At 41.1% G+C, this 12,319-nt stretch overlaps 1 protein-coding gene across 5 annotated transcripts in view; it reads right to left on the reverse strand.

The window, feature by feature from the left end:
• Positions 1–12,319, reverse strand: part of LOC115786625 (protocadherin gamma-C5-like) — a 365,072-nt gene that overhangs the window by 309,752 nt on the left and 43,001 nt on the right. Inside the window, exon 1 of one of the 5 annotated variants that reach the window (XM_030738912.1) lies at positions 8,829–11,241. The exons of the other annotated variants lie outside the window; for them this stretch is intronic. Within the exon in view, the coding sequence (XP_030594772.1) occupies positions 8,829–11,225 (2,397 nt within the window). The 5' untranslated portion in view covers positions 11,226–11,241. Of the gene's footprint in view, positions 1–8,828; positions 11,242–12,319 lie in introns of those variants that run through there. 5 annotated transcript variants of the gene reach the window in all.

Below are 12,319 nucleotides of genomic sequence, written 5' to 3' on the forward strand. Positions count from 1 at the left end.
GACTCTGTTTTATCTCATGTGCTGGGGCAGCATGGTACGTTAGCAATAATGTGTTGTACTGGATTGAATTATGCTGTAGTTACAAACACGTGTAACTTGTTTATAAATGTAACTGAGCAAAATCTGATAGAAAGCGGGTACAAAAGACTGCAAACTGAAACATCTTAGCAAAATTAAGCCTAATAAAAATAGAAGAGTTGAATACATCCTTCTGCTTAGTAACTAAAGTCAAAACCTCTATAGATTTTCGCCATTATTAAATTAAATTATTGTGCTAAGGGGTTTGTTGTTCAATCACTGGGTACATCCAACTGCAGAATTTCGTTCAGTAAGTACCACATTATATTTGAAAGTAAGTGATTTAAAGACAAAACTGAAAGACATAGTACAAGTGAAGGAACTGATCTTAACGACACAAGAAGGCAAAACTTTACAGTATTTTCTGTGCCAAACCAAGGTATTTCTCAGACACGGGAGCGCACCCGCGCGCGGTGGCTTATTTATTTTTTGAGTTATTTATTATTGACTTGGGGCAATGACACGAACAAAACAAAAGCCACAGTTTAGTAGTATTAGTTGTAAAAATCTCAGTTACCGATGACGTTACTAATGGAATTCTTACCTGGGAAGAATCGTCAGATTCTCCAAAAGCCGCGAGAAAGTCTGATGGACTTTTCTCCAGAGTCTGGTCAGCAGGCAGCGTGTTGTCATTGTATGATGTCACAAACTTAAAGTCACTGGTTCTAGAACCTGTTGTCAGGTACGCGTCATAATTGTAAGTGCTGCGTAAAGTTCCTGTGCCATCAACGTCTGCGTAATTAGGAGGGAGATAACCGCTGGGGATGGCAACTGCTCCGTCAAACAACAGTCTGGGCTTTCTTCTCCGACAGAACCTCAAACCCAGGATGATGATGATGAAGGTCAGAAAAAAGGTGGAAACGGACACCAAAGCGATGATCAGGTAAGAGGTCAGTTTGGAGTTGTTGTCACTATGAGACAGATCTTTCAGCTCTGGCACCTCAGCCAAGTTGTCAGAAATCAGTAAATACATGGAACAGGTGGCAGACAGAGGTGGCTGTCCGTTATCTTTCACTGACACTATCAGGTTCTGTTTCATGCTGTCAGATTCAGAAATGTCCCGCTGTGTCCTGATCTCTCCGCTGTGGAGACCAATAGTAAAAAGTCCCGGATCAGTGAATTTGACTATATGATAGGACAGCCAGGCGTTCTGACCAGTGTCCGCGTCCACCGCTATTACTTTGGACACCAGAGAGCCTCCGTGTGCAGCTTTGGGGACCAGCTCCGTCATGAAAGAGTTGCCCTCCAGGGAGGGGTACAGGATCTGAGGACAATTGTCATTCAAATCCGAGATGAGCACACTCACGGTCACGTTGCTGCTGAGAGGAGGAGAACCATTGTCTCTGGCCATCACGTGGACTTTGAAACTCCTGAACTGTTCATAATCAAACGACCTCACAGCGTGGATCACCCCCGTGTCTCCGTTCACAGACAGATAGGAGGACACCGGAGCACCGTTCACATCACCAGGTAACAGAGAATAAATCACTGTACCGTTTTGTCTCCAATCAGGGTCTCGGGCAGTAACGGAACATAAAGTGGAGCCAGGTTTGTTATTTTCACTCACATATGCGCTGTACGACTGTTCCTCGAACACAGGTGGGTTGTCGTTGATGTCAGCTACAGATAAGTGAACAGTTTTAGAGGAGGACAGAGGTGGAGAGCCCTCGTCAGTGGCTGTGATTGTAATGTTGTAATCAGACACTAGTTCACGATCCAGCTGTCCTGTAGTCACCACAGAATAATAGTTTTTAATTGAGGGAACCAACTTAAAGGGGACACCCTGCTGGATGGAGCAGCGGACCTGTCGATTATTCTCAGAGTCTCTGTCCTGCACGTTAATGATGCCCACCTCTGTACCAGGTGACGCGTTTTCGGGTATTTGATTAGATAGTGATTTTAAATATACTACAGGGGCGTTATCATTTTCGTCAGTTAGTTCTATGTGAACTTTAGCAGACGAGCTTAATCCCAGGCCATCGTTGGCTATGACTGGCAGTTCAAAAGTATTTTTCTTCTCAAAATCTGTGGTACCAATTACTTTTATTTCGCCAGTTTTACTATCAATAGAGAACACCTTTTCATCTGTTTCTGACACATGACCAAAGTCATACGACACTTCGCCATTCACCCCATCATCCGCATCTGTAGCGCTAACTCTAACCACTACAGTATTAAAGGGAGAGTTTTCAGGTAGGCTGACTTTATAGACAGCTTGGTTGAATACTGGAGCGTTATCATTAGCATCCAGTACAGTGACATGTACCTTTACAGTGCCTGATCTCTGTGGCGAACCACCATCAACAGCTGTGAGGAGAAAATTAATCTCTCGCTGTGTCTCTCTGTCAAGTTTATGTTCAAGAATAAGTTCAACTTTGTTTGCGTCAACCATTAAAATAAAATTATCATTCTTTTGAAGATTGTATCCTTGAACTGAGTTCTTACCAATATCCGCATCGTGTGCGCCCTCTACTCTGAAACGAGTGCCCTTTTCTGCGGACTCACTTATTTCCATTTTAATTAAATCTCTTTTGAATTGTGGAGAGTTGTCATTTATGTCTTGAACGTTCAGATTTACGCGATGCAATTCCAAAGGATTTTCCAGTACAAGCTCCTGGATTAAAATGCAAGATGGTTTAGTGCCACAAAGATTTTCTCTGTCAAGGTGCCCAGCAACACTCAAACCTCCGGTTTGTAAATTAACAACACAAAATCGTTCGTTATCCCCCTCCGAATCAACACGGGCCTTGCGTGATGACAGGGTAGTAACATCCAGACCGAGATCCTTAGCGATATTTCCAAAGACAGTTCCTGGTCTCAGCTCCTCTTGGATAGAATAGCTCACCTCAGCACACACGGATTGCAGCGCAAGTAGACAGACGACAAAGCGGGTCATCAGGCCAGGCTCTGAAAATTCTTTGTATTCCATAATTGCAAAAGAGAAACATCCGCCACCAAAGAAACGATTTAAGGTGGTTAGTTTACTTCTCGAACATGTTTAAGGTGGAGAGAATTAAACAAATCCAAATGCAAAAATCAGCAACGCAATCCAATGGCTCCTGCCAATACGAAGCGTACTGTGGGAACAATGGGTGGAGACGATACGCTACACGGCGTTACGGTGCTTCAAAGTAATCTAGTAGACAGCGACACGGTGTGTTCATTTAAGATAGAGCATATTATAAAATAGCAGGTTAACAACGTAATGACGTGATACAGAGATTTCCCATATGATCTAGCACCTTAATATATTAAACGGTATTCGTTTCATTAAAGCAAGTGATTACACCCACCGTTATTGCTAGGACCAAACAGTCTGTTGAATACAATGATGTAAGCGTTTTAAACCATGTTGCAGAGACACAACATTGCTTTTAACATCAAAGAATGAAACTTTAAGTATTTACCTTCAAAATCGTGATATTGTGTCATTTAGTTTCAACTACATTTAAATTACACATGTTCTCTGAGAGTAAACTTTAGCAACATGTAAAATCTGTGCATCTACACTGCTGTGTCGACTGTGGACTTTTTTTAGTAATTTCCCTTTGGGATCAATAAAGTATTCTGATTCTGATTCTGATTGATTCTTTCCACACGTTTGCCTTCCACATGTTCAGCACCATGGACAGAGCCTTAAAAGCTTTCAACTAAAACGCTTTAGTACAAACGGTCAAGTTTGGCTAGCAGAAAAGAAAAAACAAAAACAATGTACCTGTCTTAAGTGAGAAAATTTTAAATAGAGAAAAGTAAAAGTAACAGATCAGTAAGGCTGCTGGTTATGTAGCAACACCTGTGGTCCAAAGAACAAACATTTTAGTGTTAGTTGTAATTAATACCAAAGTTTAGTAAACTTGGAACACTATATTCATTTTGAATGTAATTACTTAAGGGATAAATGTGGCTATAATGCCATTTTAATAAAACTGTCTTAAGAGATATACACTGTACTTGGGTGAATCAGTAATCCTCTTCAAAAGATATAATGACTAATATTTGAAACACCTCAAAACTGAGTAAAAGTCATTAGATGAGCTATAAATCTGTAGGAGCATTCTGTTGGCTTTTGCTATATCTGTTTATAGCCTTACAGTATATATTCCAAGTGAGTTATTGCTGCAGTTACACAGATATTTCTCTACCAAGAGTGTAACAGTGATCAATCAGAAGATGTTCAGTTGATGGTAAGGAACACTAAAGAGATAATGTCAGAAAGATGGGATGGACTGCTAAAAAGTAAAAACACTAGTAAACATTTCTATATGTCACTTGGAAAAATTTTGGGAACATAAAATATACAGTTCCACCTCCTTCTAATTCACAAATCACAACTTAAATTATTAGTTAAATCAATAACTTGATGCCAGCAGAGCAAAAACAACTAAAGCCTTTGACAGAGAAAAACAGGGATGATCACAGTGCAAGATATTTATGTTCATATGGTAATTCTATGCATCTCGGTGTGCTGTGCTACTGTTGTTGTGAATTGAGATCAGGTAAAACAAAGTATGTAGACAGATGGCAAATAGAGGACAAATTCTATGAACTAGTGATTAGACATTTCTGAATGGAATATAGTAACAATTAGATTGAAAAGACTAACTATAAAACTTAAGCTACAAAAGGCAAGGTAAGTGTCACAAAGTCAAACTTTATACAAACCTTGAAAATATATATATATGTCGAATTTTAATTACAAGATAAATATCAAACCGGAGCATAAGTTTTTATATATAATATTTAAAAATGGTTAGATATATTTTCATTTCTGATTATTAATTTCTGAATGGGATATAAAATAAATGTTTTGATATATTAAATGTCAGTTAAGAACTTTGAATCTAGTATGTTAACACAGAAGTAAAGCAAAGAAGTAGAGCCTGTATGGTAGCTCAACATTTGTATATAACCTGTAGAGTTAAATGTGACACGTTTTTCAAAAGCTAATTGTTTCACTCTTTTCTTACCTGGGAAGAATCGTCAGATTGTCCAAAAGCCTCGAGAAAGTCTGATGGACTTTTTTTCAGAGTCTGGTCAGCAGGCAGCGTGTTGTCATTGTATGATGTCACAAACTTAAAGTCACTGGTTCTAGAACCTGTTGTCAGGTACGCGTCATAATTGTAAGTGCTGCGTAAAGTTCCTGTGCCGTCAACGTCTGCGTAATTGGGAGGGAGATAACCGCTGGGGATGGCAACTGCTCCGTCAAACAACAGTCTGGGCTTTCTCCTGCGACAAAACCTCAAACCCAGGATGATGATGATGAAGGTCAGAAAAAAGGTGGACACAGAAACCAGCGCGATGATCAGATAAGAGGTCAATTTGAAATTCTTCTCATCATAAGAAATATCCTTCAGTTCTGGCACCTCAGCCAAGTTATCAGAAATCAGCAAATACATGGAACAGGTGGCAGACAGAGAGGGCTGTCCGTTATCTTTCACTGACACTATCAGGTTCTGTTTCATGCTGTCAGATTCATAAATGTCCCGCTGTGTCCTGATCTCTCCGCTGTGGAGACCAATAGTAAAAAGTCCTGGATCAGTGGATTTGACTATATGATAGGACAGCCAGGCGTTCTGTCCGGAGTCCGCGTCCACCGCTATCACTTTGGACACCAGAGAGCCTCCGTGTGCAGCTTTGGGGACCAGCTCGGTCATGAAAGAGTTGCCTTCCAGGGAGGGGTACAGGATCTGAGGAGAGTTGTCATTCACATCCGAGATGAACACACTCACAGTCACGTTGCTGCTGAGAGGAGGAGAACCGTTGTCTCTGGCCATCACGTGGACTTTAAAATTCCTGAACTGTTCATAATCAAACGACCTCACAGCGTGGATCACCCCCGTGTCTCCGTTCACAGACAGATAGGAGGACACCGGAGCACCGTTCACATCACCAGGTAACAGAGAATAAATCACTGTACCGTTTTGTCTCCAATCAGGGTCTCGGGCAGTAACGGAACATAAAGTGGAGCCAGGTTTGTTATTTTCACTCACATATGCGCTGTACGACTGTTCCTCGAACACAGGTGGGTTGTCGTTGATGTCAGCTACAGATAAGTGAACAGTTTTAGAGGAGGACAGAGGTGGAGAGCCCTCGTCAGTGGCGGTGATTGTAATGTTGTAATCAGGCACTAGTTCACGGTCCAGTTGTCCTGTGGTCACCAGAGAATAATAGTTTTTAATTGAGGGAACCAATTTAAAGGGGACACCCTGCTGGATGGAGCAGCGGACCTGCCCGTTAGTTTCGGAGTCTCTGTCCTGCACATTAATGATGCCCACCTCTGTACCAGGTGTCACACTCTCTGTTGTGGGATTCATCAGTGATTTTATATATATTATTGGAGCATTGTCATTAACATCGATAATATCAATCATTACTTTACAATCAGATGAAAGCCCATAACCATCTTTGGCCTCTATGCGCATTTCATATTTAGAATTCGTTTCAAAATCAAGCGCTCCTGTGACTTTAATCTCACCCGTTTTATTGTCCAGTGAAAAAAACATTTTAGCTCTTTCTGTAATGCGACTAAATTCATATGTCACCTCCCCATTAACACCCTCATCTGCATCAGTGGCACTTACGGTTACGACTAGAGTGTTAAGATTAGAATTTTCACGTAGACTGGCTTTGTAAACGGCCTGGTCAAACACTGGCGCGTTATCATTAGCATCCAGCACGGTAACGTGTATAATTGCAGTTCCTGACCTCTGTGGATTCCCACCATCAGCTGCAGTCAGGATCAAATTTAAATCGTGCTCCTTTTCGCGGTCTAGCTCTTTATCTAGCACCAAATCGACGTTCTTAGTCCCATCAGCATCGTCTCGAACTGATAATACAAAATGTTCATTATTTTGTAAACTGTATTGTTTGACTCCGTTTTGACCGATGTCCGCATCGTGTGCTTCGTTGATACGGTATCGGGCTCCTTTAACGGCTGATTCTGTTATTTCTAACTTAACTGTATCTTTGGGGAAAGCGGGTGAATTGTCGTTTACATCCAGAAGAAGCAGTGAAATGCGGTGCAGCTCCAAAGGACTCTCTAGGACTAATTCAAATTTAAGCATGCACGAAATCTTCTCCCCGCACAGCTCCTCTCTGTCAATCTTCTCATTCGTGACAAAATTTCCTGTCTTTAGGTCAATATTACAGTAATGTTCGTAGTTTTCCTCTGTATCAATGCGGGCTTTACGACTGAACAATTTTGCTACTTCCAGTCCGAGATCCTTGGCAACATTTCCAACAATGGATCCGGGTCTCATCTCCTCCGGAAAGGAATAGCTGAGGTCTGCAGCGGTTATGTTGACAAATAGACCAACGCCGAAGACAAAACACAGTGATGCTTGTCGTTTCAAGGCCATTGTTTCTCCCAGAAAAGATAGGGATAACCAAATGCCCCTTCCGTTGGAAATATTTCACAAAGTGATAACAAAAGTATGCCGCGCCTACAGCAATGGCAGCTCTCGTTTTAGACTATTATCTTCTTTTGCGGTGGGTGGAGAATTGAGTCTTTTTCCTATCTGCGAGTGAGCAGCGACGCTGTGAGATTATTTGGAATATTACAAATAAATATATCATAACCCAATATTAAATTCCACAGCTACAGCCACGATCGAGAGCGCATTTTTTCTTCCAGTATGAATTAGCAAAGGAAACTGCTTTGACCCCTGCAAGTTTGGAGCTTAATCATGCCTCAATATACATAATATGCAGGAAATTTCATTCAGCACCATGGACAGCGCTTGAACTGGAGAACATTTCTTAAACTATTACAGTAATATGATTGACTTATCTAAAAACACATTCCAAGAACTCTAGTCCCAAAATAAAATAAAAAAAACACAATGTGTATGACAAAATCCACAATCGCCACATAGAAAAAAAGAAGAAGAAAAAACGTATTCCAGTTTAATCATAATGCATAGAAAACAAGTGAACGTTATTTTTATAGTTTGCCAAAGAAGAAGACGGTACTGTTTTACCCAGTGTATTACTAGATGCTTAACAAAAAATATTTTGAACTGTAATAGCTTATTGGCGTGTGCGATAGATCCACAATGTCCAAAGACAAAGCAAATTGAAATTCTAAGCAATCTCCATATAAATGATAGAAGCTGCTTAGGTTTCCATAAATTAAGTTAATGTGAAATGTGATGAACGTTAACAGTCAGCACCACTTTACAACTGTTTATCTAAATACTGGAATCATTTTTATGTTTATTCTGCTACAGAGGCACAGGTTTAATCAGCTTGTAATTCTATTAATTACATCACACAAACATGCAAACTGCCTACTGCAACTTTACATTTAACGGCAAGTCAGTGACTTATTGGATATACTGAACGTCCTACTGTTCTGCAAAAAAAAAAAAAAAGATTGAAAAATTGATAAATGCTATTGAGCAGTATATCGGTAAGATTTAACGGGTCTTTCAGTTGTACTTAGACCAACTGTGTTGTATGCCCTAATCACTGCAGTGTCGTCATTTATGAACAAGAAATTTTTGACGTCTATCAGAGTCTCATCATCGGAATGATTATAAAAACAAACAAACAAACAAAACAGTAACATCTAATGGCTTTTTAAGTGGTTACAGCCAGAAAGATAAGAGGGGGAATCTGGGAACAAAACACTCACACATCAGTCACTTCAAAAGAATATGAGGTTTGTGTGTGTGTGTGTGTGGGAGGGGGGGGGGTGCTTGAATGAATTCGAGTGCTCGTAGATCAGGCAGAAAATATATATGTCCTACCTCTACTGAGTCTGGCTTGTCAAACATTTCAGCAAAGTCTGATGGACTTTTCTTCAGAGTCTGGTCAGCAGGCAGCGTGTTGTCATTGTATGATGTCACAAACTTAAAATCACTGGTTCGAGAACCTGTTGTCAGGTACGCGTCATAATTGTAAGCGCTGCGTAAAGTTCCTGTACCGTCAACATCTGCGTAATTAGGAGGGAGATAACCGCTGGGGATGGCAACTGCTCCATCAAACAACAGTCTGGGCTTTCTCCTGCGACAAAACCTCAAACCCAGGATGATGATGATGAAGGTCAGAAAAAAGGTGGACACAGACACCAGCGCAATAATCAAATAAGAAGTCAGTTTGGAGTTACTGTCACCATGAGACAGATCTTTCAGTTCTGGCACCTCAGCCAAGTTATCAGAAATCAGTAAATACATGGAACAGGTGGCAGACAGAGAGGGCTGTCCGTTATCTTTCACTGACACTATCAGGTTCTGTTTCATGCTGTCAGATTCAGAAATGTCCCGCTGTGTCCTGATCTCTCCGCTGTGGAGACCAATAGTAAAAAGTCCCGGATCAGTGGATTTGACTATATGATAGGACAGCCAGGCGTTCTGTCCGGAGTCCGCGTCCACTGCTATCACTTTGGACACCAGAGAGCCTCCGTGTGCAGCTTTGGGGACCAGCTCGGTCATGAACGAGTTGCCCTCCAGGGAGGGGTACAGGATCTGAGGAGAGTTGTCATTCACATCCGAGATGAACACACTCACGGTCACGTTGCTGCTGAGAGGAGGAGAACCGTTGTCTCTGGCCATCACGTGGACTTTAAAATTCCTGAACTGTTCATAATCAAACGACCTCACAGCGTGGATCACCCCCGTGTCTCCGTTCACAGACAGATACGAGGACATCGGGGCACCGTTCACCTCACCAGTTATCAGAGAATAAATCACTGTACCGTTTTGTCTCCAGTCAGGGTCTCGAGCAGTAACGGAACATAAAGTGGAGCCAGGTTTGTTATTTTCACTCACATATGCGCTGTACGACTGTTCCTCAAACACAGGTGGGTTGTCGTTGATGTCAGCTACAGATAAGCGAACAGTTTTAGAGGAGGACAGAGGTGGAGAGCCCTCGTCAGTGGCTGTGATTGTAATGTTGTAATCAGACACTAGTTCACGGTCCAGTTGTCCTGTGGTCACCAGAGAATAATAGTTTTTAATAGAAGGAACCAACTTAAAGGGGACACCCTGCTGGATGGAGCAGCGGACCTGTCCATTATTCTCAGAGTCTCTGTCATGTACGTTAATAATGCCCACCTCTGTACCAGGTGACACGTTCTCAGGTATTGGATTAGCCAGGGATTTCAAGTTAATCCCAGGTGGGTTGTCATTTATATCTGAGAGTTCAATTATGACTTTCGAATCTGAGGTAAGGCCATATCCGTCTTTGGCATCTACGCGCATTTCATACACTGACTCTTCCTCGAAATCCAAAGGTCCTATGACTTTAATTACTCCTGTGGTGTGATTTAAAGCAAATGTTTTTTTACCCGTTTCCGATATACGACTCAATTCATAAGTCACATCACCATTTAGACCTTCATCTGCATCAGTTGCAGCCACTTTAAGCACTACAGTATCTAAAGAAGAGTTTTCAGGAAGAGTGGCTTTATATACAGCTTGACTAAAAACCGGGGCGTTATCGTTAGCGTCCAAGACAATGACATGGACAGTTGTAGTGCCACTTCTTTTAGGACTGCCCCCATCCAACGCAGTTAGCAGTAATCGTAATTCCCGCTGTTCTTCACGGTCTAATTCTTTGGACAGCACTAGTTCTGCAAATTTGCCTCCATCTAATTTAGTCTGCATTTTTAGAACTAGATAATTGTTGGTCTGCAGTGCATAGCTTTGAACAGCGTTTTGTCCAATATCAAGATCATGCGCCTCTAAAATACGGAAGCGGGATCCCTTCATAGCCAATTCATTAATTTCTATTTTTAACTCATCTTTCGCAAAAACAGGTGGATTGTCATTAATATCTTGTATTTGTAACGAAATTCCATGCAACTCAAGTGGAGCCTCTAAGATTAATTCAGATTTGAGGATGCAAGATGCCTTTTCGCCACAGAGAGCCTCTCTGTCAATCCTCTCACCTACAATTAAATCGCCAGTGTTCACATTTATGTCACAGTGCCGTTTACGGTTTCGCTCGCTGTCAATGCGGGCCTTTCGAACAGATAATTCCGTCACGGTCAGTCCGAGGTCCCTTGCTATATTTCCTATGACAGATCCGGTTTTCATTTCCTCGGGAAAAGAATAGCTTACATCTCCATGCCCGAAGTGAAGTGTTTGAAGAAAGAAAGCAAAGCTGTACAGCAGGCCCACCGCCGAATATCTATTGTGTGCCATCTTCAGACAAAAATATAAAGAAAATCACTTGGAAACATTTAACAGTCCTAACTGCACAACTGCGAAAACATGTGCGTTCCTTATACCTCAGTTATATTCAAAAAATATTTCCAGAGAATGGTCGCCAAAAGCACATCCAAAGGGATAGTTTGACAAAGAGAAGACTGACTCAACAGTAATAAAGCAGGCACTATGGGCGGAGGTATGTTTTACTGATGGTGAACAGCGACTCTATGAGTTCGGTTTTGTCTCTGCACGTGAAATCTGTAATGCACACACACTTAGATACACACGCAATGACTATTTACCTAAACTGAATTTTATTACCGATAATTAGCGATCATTAAAAATGCATTTTTCGTTTTGGGGGAAGAAAAGTGTTTTTAACTCAAAGCGAAGCGTATCTTTAAAGGCTAGAGTACTGTAATTGTTATGTCTGCAAAAATTAACACTTGCAACGGACCTGGAAATGTGCTATTTTAGGGCTGGTCAATGCCGTTTATCATTAGCATTTTTAAAGAAAACTACTTGTCCCAGTAAAGACATCCAGTTTCCATTTCAATGAACAGTTTATACCTGAAAAACTGAAAATACCAAAATGTAGGAAATATAAATATAAGCATTGATCTTATAATGTAAGAAATATTAAAGGCAAACGTCCAATATAAGGGCTTTAATTATCATGCACAAACTAATTATATGATAAGAGAAAATATAGCTAGTGCCAATATTTACTATGGGAACTAAAAATGCTAACCTTAATCAAGCATGTGCCTTATTCATGACGGTCCATTTTTCGGAAGGTTTATGTAACATTTGCTTGGAAAGTAAATGAATATCCTTTGACTTCTATCAAGAGTTGCTTTCCGAATATCATAGTGGAAGTCTAAGTGCATCCATGCATTTTCTTCTGCTTATCTAATTCAGGGTCGCGGGGGCTGGAGCCTATCCCAGCTGCCATAGAGCGAGAGGCAGGGTACAACCTGGACAGGTCACCAGTCTGTCGCAGGGTTAACAGACAGACAGACAAACACCCACTCACACTAATCACCAGTTAACCTAACTACATGTCTTTGGAATGTAGGAGGAAAGCG

This window comes from Archocentrus centrarchus, chromosome 10 (genome assembly GCF_007364275.1).
Source record: "Archocentrus centrarchus isolate MPI-CPG fArcCen1 chromosome 10, fArcCen1, whole genome shotgun sequence".
In the NCBI taxonomy this organism is placed as follows: Eukaryota; Metazoa; Chordata; class Actinopteri; order Cichliformes; family Cichlidae; genus Archocentrus; species Archocentrus centrarchus.